General features: G+C 45.2%; 1 protein-coding gene across 5 annotated transcripts in view; it reads left to right on the top strand.

Moving 5' to 3' along the window:
* Window positions 1-12,808, top strand: part of FOCAD (focadhesin) — a 310,432-nt gene that overhangs the window by 275,733 nt on the left and 21,891 nt on the right. For all 5 annotated transcript variants that reach the window (XR_013960579.1, XR_013960580.1, XR_013960581.1 and 2 more), the window contains 2 exons: window positions 8,001-8,129; window positions 10,395-10,510. Coding sequence is in view for 2 of the 5 variants with exons in the window: in XM_080667664.1 (XP_080523790.1) it covers window positions 8,001-8,129; window positions 10,395-10,510 (245 nt within the window). In the remaining 3 variants the exon portion in view is untranslated. The remainder of the gene's footprint in view (window positions 1-8,000; window positions 8,130-10,394; window positions 10,511-12,808) is intronic.

Below are 12,808 nucleotides of genomic sequence, written 5' to 3'. Positions count from 1 at the left end.
TGTCAGAAAATCTTCTCCTTGTAATAGCAATTGTTAGCTCCTGATAATATTTCCTGCTCTCCTAGTAAGACATCTCAAGATGAGCTAGAAAGAAAGCTTCCATTGCTGGTAACACAGAATAGAAAAGTAGCAGGTGTGTTGAGTTTCATTTTTTAATTTATCTTTATTGTTAAAAGTATTACAGATGTTCCCTTGTTTCCCCCATTGACCTCCTCCACCCCACTCTCGCCCCCTTCCGAGGCCTTCACCACGTTATTGTCTGTTTCCATTGTCTGGTGTATAATGTCTGATTCTGTTGCCTTTTCTGCTATATATTGTTGGATTTAATATGCTAATATTTTGTTGAGGATTTTTTTTGTCTGTGTTCATGAGAGGCATTGGTTTGTAGTTTTCTTGTTAAGTCTTTGGTTTTGCTAGTAGGGTAATGCTCTCCTCATAGAATGAGTTAAGTATTTCCTCAGCTTCTATATTCTAGAAGAGATTGTAGAGGATTGGTATATTTTCTTCCTTAAATGTTTGGTAGAATTCAACCAGTGAACCCATCTGGATGTGGTGCCTTCTATTTTGGAAGGTTATTAATTATTGGTTCAATTTGTAAATAGATATAGGCCTATTCAGATTATCTATTTCTTCTTGTGTGAGTTTCAACAAAAATACTTTTTGCTAAAATATACTAACCATTATCTGAGCCTTTAGAGAGGCGTAATCTTTTTCCTGGTGGAGGGTCCTGCAGTATTGATGAAAACAAATTATCTGTGAAGTGCAGTAAAGCAGAGCACAATAACACTAATGCCTATATTCGTCTGTCAGACTCCAAATTGTGGCAGCAGTTTGCCCCATGTCCTTCCCTTTTTTAGGGATCCAATAAGATGATTTTTCAATCAGTTCAGCTTTTTATGTGTTGTTAGAACAGAGTGGGGACTTCCAAGCTCCTCATATGCAGAAATGGAAACCCAAAGTCTCTCCTTTAAAAAAAAAAAGTTTTCAATTATAAAAACCATGTAATATAAAATTTATCATCTTAACCATTTAAGTATACAGTTCAATAGTGTTAAGTTGTGAAACCAATCTCCAGAATGTTTTCATCTTGCAAAACTGAAACTCTAAAGAACAATATAAACAAGCAAGCAAAACAGAGACAGACTCAGATACAGAAAAAAGACTGATGGTTGCCAGGTAGGAGGGGGGTTGGAGGTCTCAGTGAAAAGGTGAAGTACAGATTGGTAGTTACAAGATAGTCATGGGGATGTAAAGTACCACATAGGCCCTAACCTGTTTGGCTCAGTGGATAGAGCATCAGCCTGCAGACTGAAGGGTCCCAGGTTCGATTCTGGTCAAGGGCATGTACCTTGGTTGCAAGCACATCCCCAGTAGGGGGTGTGCAGGAGGCAGCTGATAGATGTTTCTCTCTCATCGATGTTTCTAAGTCCCTATCCCTCCCCCTTCTGCTCTGTAAAAAATCAATAAAGTACCACATAGGAAATGTAGTCAATATTATAATAACTTTGTATGGTACCATTTGGGTACTGAAAATCTCAGGAGGAGCACTTGGTAAAGTATATGATTATGTAACAACTATGCTTTACACCTGAAACTAATCTATAATAATAAAAGCGTAATATGCTAATTAGACCAGACGACCTTCTGGACAAAGCCAGGGCTGCAAGGGAAGCCTGGTTTCCGGGTACCTGCTGGCGGCCGGAGAAAAGCCTGGGTCCCAGGTGCTGGAGGGAAGCCTGGGTCCCAGGTGCCAGAGGGAAGCCAGTGCCGGCAGCCAGGGGAAGGAAGTCCTACTCTTGCATGAATTTCATGCATCGGGCCTCTAGTACAAAATAATATTGAATATAAACTAAATTTTTTAAAAAAATTTTTAACTGAAGCTCTAGACCCATTAAACAATACTTATCTTTTCTCCCTCGTCCTAACCCCTAGTAACAACCATTCTCCTTTCTGTTTCTATTTGATTACTTTAGTTACCTGACATAAGAGGAATCATACAGCGTTTGTCTTGTTATGACTAGCTTATTTCACTTAGTGAAGTGTCCTCGAGGTTTATCCATGTTGTAGCATGTGACAGGATTTCTTTTTTTTTTTTAAGGTTGAATACCATTCCATTGTGTGTATAAGTACACATATATGTTACTTTTTGTTTATCCATTTATCTGTCAATGGACATTTGAGTTGCTTCCACCTCCTGGCTATTATGAATAGTACTGCTATGAACATGGTGTACAAATATCTCTTCAAGACTCTGCTTTCGGTTCTTTTGTTCATACACCCAGAGTGGGATTGCTGAGTCATATGGTAGGTCTATTTTTAATTTTTTGAGGAGCTACCATATTGTTTTCCATAGTGGTTCCATCATTTTGCAATACCACTAGCAGTACTAAAGGGTTCCAAGTTCTCTATATCCTCACCAACACTTTTTTTCTTTCTTTTTTTATAGTATCCATCCTAATGGGTATAATATCTCATTGTTTTTATTTGTTTTTCTCTCATGGTTAGTGATGTTGAGCATCTTTTCATATCCTGGTTGGCCATTTTTGTATCATCTTTGGGGAAATGTCTATTCAAGTTATTTGCCCATTTTTATGTTTCTTCTTTTCCCTATACTTCTCCTTTCTTCAACATCAACATTTTTTTTTCCTTTTATTGATTTTGCCTCTGCAACTGCTTTCCCAGTTCTTCATCTCTACGAGTTCTGCTGCTTTTCCTGCTGATTCTGCATCCGCTTCTTTTGCCGGTGCTCCTCCTTTCTATAGCTGACTTTCCTCTTGCTGACTCTGTCTCCATTTCTCCCTCCTCATTTTCAGCATCTGCTGATTCAGCTACCTTTCTGCCTGTTTTGCCTCTACTTCTTTTCATGTATTTCTCTTTTCTGTGGCTGTTTTTCCTTTTGCTGGCTCTAGCCTCGCATATGTTTTCCCCCTTTTCAGTGTCTGCTGATACTGCTGCCCTTTCTTCCTCTGCTTCTCCCTTCTCTGTGCTGGTCCTTTCTGTAGCTGATTTCCTTTTGCTTGCTCTGTCCCCTCTTCTGCTTTCTCCTCAGTGCTAATTCTATTGCTTTTTCTGCCTCTGTGTCTCCTTCCTTTGTGCTGCTTCTTTCTGTAGATGGTTTCCCTTTATTGACTCTGTCCCTGCGTCTGCTTTCCCCTCAGTGCCTGCTGATTCTGTTGCCTCTGCTTCTCCTTTCTCTGTGCTTCTCCTTTCTGCATCTGTTTTCCCTTTAGTGACTCTGCCCCTGCTTCTGCTTTCCCCTCAATGTCTGCTGATTCTGTTGCCTTTTCTGCTTCTCCTTTCTCTGTGCTTCTCCTTTCTGCACCTGGTTTCCCTTTGCTGACTCCATCCCTGCTTCTGCTTTCCCCTCAGTGTCTGCTGATTCTGTTGCCCTTTCTGCCTCTGCTTCTCCTTCTTTCTCTGTGCTTCTCCTTTCTGCAGCTGGTTTCCTCTTAATGACTCTGTCCCTGCTTCTGCTTTCCCTCAGTGTCTGCTGATTCTGTTGCCTTTTCTGCTTCTCCTTTCTCTGTGCTTCTCCTTTCTGCACCTGGTTTCCCTTTGCTGACTCCATCCCTGCTTCTGCTTTCCCCTCAGTGTCTGCTGATTCTGTTGCCCTTTCTGCCTCTGCTTCTCCTTTCTGCAGCTGGTTTCCTCTTAATGACTCTGTCCCTGCTTCTGCTTTCCCTCAGTGCCTGCTAATTCAGTTGCCTTTTCTGCTTCTCCTTTCTCTGTGCTTCTCCTTTCTGCACCTGGTTTCCCTTTGCTGACTCCATCCCTGCTTCTGCTTTCCCCTCAGTGTCTGCTGATTCTGTTGCCTTTTCTGCCTCTGCTTCTCCTTTCTGCAGCTGGTTTCCTCTTAATGACTCTGTCCCTGCTTCTGCTTTCCCTCAGTGTCTGCTGATTCTGTTGCCTTTTCTGCTTCTCCTTTCTCTGTGCTTCTCCTTTCTGCACCTGGTTTCCCTTTGCTGACTCCATCCCTGCTTCTGCTTTCCCCTCAGTGTCTGCTGATTCTGTTGCCCTTTCTGCCTCTGCTTCTCCTTTCTGCAGCTGGTTTCCTCTTAGTGACTCTGTCCCTGCTTCTGCTTTCCCTCGGTGTCTGCTGATTCTGTTGCCTTTTCTGCTTCTCCTTTCTCTGTGCTTCTCCTTTCTGCACCTGGTTTCCCTTTGCTGACTCCATCCCTGCTTCTGCTTTCCCCTCCGTGTCTGCTGATTCTGTTGCCCTTTCTGCATCTGCTTCTCCTTCTTTCTCTGTGCTTCTCCTTTCTGCAGCTGGTTTTCTCTTAATGACTCTGTCCCTGCTTCTGCTTTCCCCTCAGTGTCTGCTGATTCTGTTGCCGTTTCTGCCTCTGCTTCTCCTTTCTGCAGCTGGTTTCCTCTTAATGACTCTGTCCCTGCTTCTGCTTTCCCCTCAGTGTCTGCTGAATCTGTTTCCTTTCTGCCTCTGCTTCTCCTTTCTGCAGCTGGTTTCCTCTTAATGACTCTGTCCCTGCTTCTGCTTTCCCTCAGTGTCTGCTGATTCTGTTGCCTTTTCTGCTTCTCCTTTCTCTGTGCTTCTCCTTTCTGCACCTGGTTTCCCTTTGCTGACTCTGTCCCTGCTTCTGCTTTCCCCTCAGTGTCTATGATTCTGTTGCCTTTTCTGCCTCTGCTTCTCCTTTCTGCAGCTGGTTTCCTCTTAATGACTCTGTCCCTGCTTCTGCTTTCCCTCAGTGTCTGCTGATTCTGTTGCCTTTTCTGCTTCTCCTTTCTCTGTGCTTCTCCTTTCTGCACCTGGTTTCCCTTTGCTGACTCCATCCCTGCTTCTGCTTTCCCCTCAGTGTCTGCTGATTCTGTTGCCCTTTCTGCCTCTGCTTCTCCTTTCTGCAGCTGGTTTCCTCTTAGTGACTCTGTCCCTGCTTCTGCTTTCCCTCGGTGTCTGCTGATTCTGTTGCCTTTTCTGCTTCTCCTTTCTCCGTGCTTCTCCTTTCTGCACCTGGTTTCCCTTTGCTGACTCCATCCCTGCTTCTGCTTTCCCCTCCGTGTCTGCTGATTCTGTTGCCCTTTCTGCATCTGCTTCTCCTTCTTTCTCTGTGCTTCTCCTTTCTGCAGCTGGTTTTCTCTTAATGACTCTGTCCCTGCTTCTGCTTTCCCCTCAGTGTCTGCTGATTCTGTTGCCTTTTCTGCCTCTGCTTCTCCTTTCTGCAGCTGGTTTCCTCTTAATGACTCTGTCCCTGCTTCTGCTTTCCCCTCAGTGTCTGCTGAATCTGTTTCCTTTCTGCCTCTGCTTCTCCTTTCTGCAGCTGGTTTCCTCTTAATGACTCTGTCCCTGCTTCTGCTTTCCCTCAGTGTCTGCTGATTCTGTTGCCTTTTCTGCTTCTCCTTTCTCTGTGCTTCTCCTTTCTGCACCTGGTTTCCCTTTGCTGACTCTGTCCCTGCTTCTGCTTTCCCCTCAGTGTCTGCTGATTCTGTTGCCTTTTCTGCCTCTGCTTCTCCTTTCTGCAGCTGGTTTCCTCTTAATGACTCTGTCCCTGCTTCTGCTTTCCCTCAGTGTCTGCTGATTCTGTTGCCTTTTCTGCTTCTCCTTTCTCTGTGCTTCTCCTTTCTGCACCTGGTTTCCCTTTGCTGACTCTGTCCCTGCTTCTGCTTTCCCCTCAGTGTCTGCTGATTCTGTTGCCTTTTCTGCCTCTGCTTCTCCTTTCTGCAGCTGGTTTCCTCTTAATGACTCTGTCCCTGCTTCTGCTTTCCCCTCAGTGTCTGCTGATTCTGTTGCCTTTTCTGCCTCTGCTTCTCCTTTCTGCAGCTGGTTTCCTCTTAATGACTCTGTCCCTGCTTCTGCTTTCCCTCAGTGTCTGCTGATTCTGTTGCCTTTTCTGCTTCTCCTTTCTCTGTGCTTCTCCTTTCTGCACCTGGTTTCCCTTTGCTGACTCCATCCCTGCTTCTGCTTTCCCCTCAGTGTCTGCTGATTCTGTTGCCCTTTCTGCCTCTGCTTCTCCTTTCTGCAGCTGGTTTCCTCTTAGTGACTCTGTCCCTGCTTCTGCTTTCCCTCGGTGTCTGCTGATTCTGTTGCCTTTTCTGCTTCTCCTTTCTCTGTGCTTCTCCTTTCTGCACCTGGTTTCCCTTTGCTGACTCCATCCCTGCTTCTGCTTTCCCCTCCGTGTCTGCTGATTCTGTTGCCCTTTCTGCATCTGCTTCTCCTTCTTTCTCTGTGCTTCTCCTTTCTGCAGCTGGTTTTCTCTTAATGACTCTGTCCCTGCTTCTGCTTTCCCCTCAGTGTCTGCTGATTCTGTTTCCTTTCTGCCTCTGCTTCTCCTTTCTGCAGCTGGTTTCCTCTTAATGACTCTGTCTCTGCTTCTGCTTTCCCTCAGTGTCTGCTGATTCTGTTGCCTTTTCTGCTTCTCCTTTCTCCGTGCTTCTCCTTTCTGCACCTGGTTTCCCTTTGCTGACTCCATCCCTGCTTCTGCTTTCCCCTCAGTGTCTGCTGATTCTGTTGCCTTTTCTGCCTCTGCTTCTCCTTTCTGCAGCTGGTTTCCTCTTAATGACTCTGTCCCTGCTTCTGCTTTCTGCCTCTGCTTCTCCTTTTTCTGAGTTTCTCCTTTCTGCAGCTGATTTCCTTTTGCTGGCCCTGCTCCCACTTCTGCTTTCCCCTTCATTGGCTGCTGATTCTGCAGCTCTTTCTACTGATTCTGACCCTGATTTTCCTTTTCCTAGTGATGCTTTTCTTTTTGCTAATTCTGCTTCTCTTTCTGCTGATGCTGGTTTCCCTTCTCCTGCTCATGATCCCCCTGCTACTTTTGCTTCTCCTCCTTGGTCTTCTACTTTTCTGTACATCATTTCTGACCTCCTTGTAACTTCATGACCCTTAATGGCTACTCCAATCCCTACTGCACCTTATGGCTCCACTTATAACTGTTCCATGTCTCATTTTTTTCTATTTCAATTTACTACCCTACCTGAATCCTATATAATAAAGAGCTAGTATGCAAGTGGTCATCATGCCCTCGCACCCTCACGCTAGGGCCGGGGGACCCGAGGCTGCACCCCTCACCCCAGTGCCAGGCCGGGGGACCTGAGGCTGCACCAGGGGACCTGAGGCTGCACCCCCAGCCCAGTGGGGCTTGACGGGGGACCTGAGGCTGCTTTCCCCACCTGCGGGGCTTGACAGGGGACCTGAGGCTGTGTCCCCCGCCTGTCGCTGGGCTGGGTATCCTGAGGCTGGGCCCCCTGCCCTGTGGGGCTTGACGGGTGGGTCTTATGTGATTTCGAGGCATGCACGGGTGTGCGGGGACTTGACTCTGGGTCCTGCAGTGCGCCCCAGACTCTGACAGGAGGGAGATTTTCATATACATTTTACTAATTTCATCTCTGACACTTCTGTTATAGAGAAAGGTCAAAAAGCAATAATAAAATATTTCTTCTAATTAATTCCCTTTTAATGTGCACAAGTTTTGTACACTAGGCCACTAGTAAGAATATAATATTAAAGTCGTGCTACTATGTCAAAGCTGGTTAACCTATGGATTAGCTATTGCATTATATGCTCATCTCTGGAGTAGTCAGCCATGCACAGGCTGAGGAACGGGACAGTGAATCACAAGGCACAGGGCATGCCCATTTAGGGCCACAGGGACTGAAGGTAATTTTCCTGAGTCAGCAGTAATTGTCTCCTTTTCTGGAAGTGAATGAGCAGTGAGCGAGCAATGAGGCAATACGTATTGTAGAGGACATTACTCTTTTTAGAAAGCTATGTGAAAAGACATGAGAAAGCTAGAAAGACAGCTAAGCAGTTACATTGAATATTCCCATCCGAACAAGAGGAACAGACTGGAGGCAACTGAGAGAGAGAAAAGCAGAGGGAACCAGGTTTTGGAGTAAGTGGGGTTGAAATTAAAAGCACAGGACTGAAGGATAGACCACGGTGGAAGATGTGATACCAATCCCTTTGGAACAGAAGAACCAGGAGGGAGCACTGCCCGACTCCACGCATGATGCCACGGAAATGTCCTGTTATCAATTTCCTTCTGTTGCAGGTCCTGAGTCTGTGCCTCCGTCCCTTCTCAAGGTGGTGATGAAACCCATCGCAGCGGTTGGCGAAAGCCACCAGTACCCTCCTGTGAACTGGGGTGCACTGCTCTCCCCACTTATGAGGCTAAACTTTGGTAAATATCAAGTGTTTTTACACCTTCAGACTCTGCTTTTAGGGTGTGACCTGGGTCGAAAAATGGGTTCTGTGTCATGGGCAGCACTGACTAGATAGACCTTTGCAGTTCTGAGGGTTGACTTCATGGATGGGGCCCCTGGGTTACATTTACTGGTCACTTTCTAAGTAGTTGAGGGCAAGGAGGGGGAGGTTGAAGACACAGGCGGGTGCAGAGAGATGCACTCATCAAGGCAGTACTTGGCTGACATGTGCATGTTGCTGGGCATGTGTTGCAGGCACCAGAAAGCTGGGCGGGCTGTTTATCAAACATGTTTATTTATTTATCTTATAGTTAGTTCTGCAGTTCACAAGGCCAACAGGGTTCTCTCGAAGCTAAGGTCAAGGTATCACAAAGCAGCATTATTTTCTAGATGCGTTAGCAGGTGCTGTGGTGTGAACATTCATGCCACCCCACCCCCAAATGCATATGCTGCCATCTTAACCTCCAGTACGATGGTAAGGAGATGGGGCCTTAGGGGAGTTGAGTAGGTCATGAGGGTGGAGCCCTCCTGAATGGGATGAGTGTCCTCATAAAAGAGGCGGCACAGAGCTCCCCAGCCCCTTCCCCCACGTGAGGACACAGCGAGAAGTCGGATCCTCACCGGAATCTGATCACGCGGGCACCCTGCCCTGGCCATGGAATTCCAGCCTCCAGAACTGTGAGGAATGAATTTCTTTGGTTTATAAGCCACTCGGTCTATGGTATTTTGTTCTAACAACCCAAAAAGACTAAGAAAGGGAGAATCTGTTTTCTCCCCTTTTCTAGCAGCCGTGGGCAAACTACGGCCCGCGGGCTGGATCCGGCCTGTTCGGCTGTTCTATCCGGCCCGCGGAGCCGAAAGAGCGGAGGGTTCTCTTGCTCTCCCCTCCACTCCTTTACTTTGAATTTATATTAGTTCACACAAACACTCCATCCATGCTTTTGTTCCGGCCCTCCGGTCCAGTTTAAGAACCCATTGTGGCCCTCGAGTCAAAAAGTTTGCCCACCCCTGTAGAGGCTGCCCACATTTGTTGGTTTGTGCCGCCCACCCCCCCCCCCCGCCCCACTTCTTCATCATCAAAGCAAGCAGCAGAGGGCTGAGGCCTTCTCATTGCAGCTAGACTAGGTTTCCCAGGTTTAAGGATTCATGTAACTAATGAGTCCAATTGAATAATCCCCATCTCAAGGTCATTAATTTTAATAACATCCACAAAGTCCCTTTGCCATTCAAGGTAACGTATTCACAGGTTCCAGAGATTGGGATGTGGACATCTTTGGGGGCCAGTAGCCTATCTACCACAGGTACGTGTGGTGAGAGGCAAAGGAATGCCTCCTCCACACCTCTCATTCATCCGCAGCAACCTCTTCCATGGACTTAGCATATGCAGGTTTAGCTTCATGTACTTGCCCCTCACCTTCAGAAAAATTAAAAAGAGAGAGGAAGGGACAATAATTTTAACAATGCTGTGACTATGGATGTTTGTGCGCCTATGTCATGGATGTTATTTTACAGTAGGTGCTTATACATGATCTACAGAAAGATTTGTATGCTGTGATTTATGTGCAACTTAAAGGATAATCAAGGATAATTTTGACTGTACTCAATTTTTTTTATTTAAATGCCTTCATTTTAACCTAATCCCAGTATAAGATATATGTTACTATACTGTCATCAGAGATTTCATTTGAAAAATGTCCTTCTGCCCTGCCCTGCTTTTGCATGCTTTATTGAAAAAGTTCATGTTTTAGTAAAACTCCTTAGAAAAGAGAAGAAAAAAGAAAAGCCGTCTGCTGATGGGATCAGACCATTAAAAGGACTTGGTCACTGCAGAACGTGGCTCCATCTCTAAGTCCTGCCAGCTCTAGACAGATTGCTCTGTGTGCCAGGTGCAAGGTGGAGAGGAGGGTAAATAGAGGCGCAAAGAGATCTTTAGCCCACATTTTCTCAAATTGTTGATAGTATTTGAGTGTTTAGGTTTATCTGGGTATCATGAGAGATCACCCCAGCTAGCTCAAGGCGCTTGTCAGTCCTAAGACCTGGGATTCTGGTGCAGTGGTACATTCTTTTACCTCATCTTTAAAAGTCTCTTGGAATACCTCTTGGTTTCCTGCAGTTGTTACCTGTAGAAGTCACACAGCAGGTGCGTTGATATTTAAAGGATAATCACAGGTGATTTGAGACACTGAAGGCTGGAAAGCAGAGCAGCAGCTGCACTAACATTCTTCTCCTTTCTTCTCTTTCAGGTGAAGAGGTCCAGCAGCTGTGCCTGGAAATCATGGTGACCCAGGCGCAATCCTCCCAGAACGCGGCTGCGCTGCTGGGGCTGTGGGTGACGCCCCCGCTGCTCCACGGTCTCAGTGTATGTAGTAACTAAGGGTGTCGGGCAAGAGGAGGATACGGTTCTCTGGAGGGAGATTAACATGCATTTGGGGTGTGTTCTCAAAGTAAAGAGTGGACAAGTGGCATTTTATAAGAACTGAGGGTGGCCAACAGAGTGAAAAGTTGTGTGATTCAGACTCTGCCATAACTGTCACCGTTTATGCTATCAGCTACCATGTATGCTGACCAAAGTTATTCAAGTTCCTTTCTCAACTTCATACAGCTAGAAAGTCGTTGAACCTAGGTTTACTCGTTTATATGATGCACATAATCATTCAGTAGGTAGTAAGAGAAAGACAAATCCACATGTACAGGACATCTGATCCCCCTTTCACAGAAAAGGCAGCAATTAAGGTGAGCCTTGAAGGCTTGGTAGGACTTGGTTAGGCATCCAGTTAGAGGCACCAGGGATGTTGGTGCAGAGTAGGACATCTCTGTGAGGTGCTCAGCTTGAGCACAGAGCTGAGGAAAAATGATTTGCCTGGTGTTTGTTCATGACCTGGTGTCAGGGCTAATAGCGCTTGTTTTCCATCACACTCCTTCATTCCCACAGGATGGAGGGAGCATCCCATGCTTCCTTCAAGGTTTACCAATGGATTCTAAGTTCAATCACCTCATATTTATTATTCTTCTATTCTAGGAGGCTTCAAACCCCTCTCCCTTATTTCCTCAAACTTTTGGCTTCAGTCTCTACTCTTCAATTTTTTTCTTTTTTCTTTTTTAAAATATATTTTTATTGATTTCAGAGAGGAAGGGAGAGAGAGAAACATCAATGATGAGAGAGAATCAGTGATCAGCTGCCTCCTGCATGCCCCCCATTGGGGATCAAGCCTGCAACCCAGGTATGTGCCCTGACCAGGAAACAAATCATCACCTCCTGGTTCATAGGTCAACACTCAACCACCAAGCCACCGGCCAGGCCTCTTCACTTTTTTCCTTTAAGTTTTCCTGCATCTCCTAATACTTTTGAATGGCAGGTCAGTGTTCTCGATGAGTGCCTTCTGTCAGCTTTCACCATTACCTGTCTGCTCCAAGCAGCTCCCACCAGCTGATGCTTAGTGAGCACTTGCTATGCGCCTGCTACATGTAAGCACTTAGTGAGTACTTTCAGGTATCAGGTTAAGTCTCTTCCACCCTGGCAGGCTGCCTTTTTTTTTTTTTTTACTTTATTGCGTTAGAGTTTATATTCCATAAAATGTGACCATTTTAAGTGTAATTTGAGTATTAGTCCACTTATTTTCATCCATCTCCGAGAATACTCCATCACCTCCAGAAGTTCCATTGTGCCTACTTGTAGTCACTCTCCACTCCCAGCCTCAGCCCCGGGCTACCACTGATCTGTTCCTTGTCTCTGTCATTTTGCCTTTTTAAAAGAACTTTCCTATAAATTTAAATTTCATATAAAGTTTAGAAATTTTTTTTATTGTCTAAAGTTTTACATATGTCTCCTTTTTCCCCAATTGACTTCCCTCCCCCAGCCAATCCCACCCAGGGCAAGCTCTGTGTCTATTGGTTATGCTAATATGCATGCATACAAGTCCTTTAGTTGCTCTCTAACCTCTCCTCCCCTACCATTTGTCTCTAGATCGATCTATACTTGTTCATCAAATTATGTTGATCATTATATCCCACATATGAGTGAGATCATGTAATATTTATCTTTCTCTGACTGGCTTATTTCGCTTAGCATAATGTTCCCCAGCTCCATCCATGTTGTTGCAAATGGTAAAAGTTCCTTCTTTTTTATAGCGGCATAGTATTCCATTGTGTAGATGTACCACAGTTTTTTAATCCACTCATCTGCTGATGAGCACTTAGGCTGTTTCCAAATCTTAGCTATTGTAAATTGTGCTGCTATGAACATAGGGGTGCATATATCCTTTCTGACTGGTGTTTCTAGTTTCTTGGGATATAGTCCTAGAAGTTGGATCACTGCGTCAAATGGGAGTTCCATTTTTAACGTTTTGAGGAAACTTCATACTGTCTTCCACAGTGGCTGCACCAGTCTGCATTCCCACCAGCAGTGAAGGAGGGTTCCTTTTTCTCCGAATCCATTCCAGCATTGTCATTTGTTGATTTGTTGATGATAGCCATTCTGACAAGTGTGAGATGGTACCTCATTGTTGTTTTGATTTGCATCTCTCGGATGATTAGTGACTTTGAACATGTTTTCATGTGTCTCTGGGCCTTCTGTATATCCCCTTTTTAGATCCTTTAAGTGTCTATTTAGATTCTTTACCCATTTTTTTATTGGATCGTTTATCTTCCTTTTGTTTAT

This window comes from Plecotus auritus (genome assembly GCF_963455305.1).
Source record: "Plecotus auritus genome assembly, chromosome: 5".
Classification (NCBI taxonomy): Eukaryota; Metazoa; Chordata; class Mammalia; order Chiroptera; family Vespertilionidae; genus Plecotus; species Plecotus auritus.
Note: the sequence above shows the minus strand (reverse complement) of the source record. Positions and strands in the feature narration are given on the sequence as shown.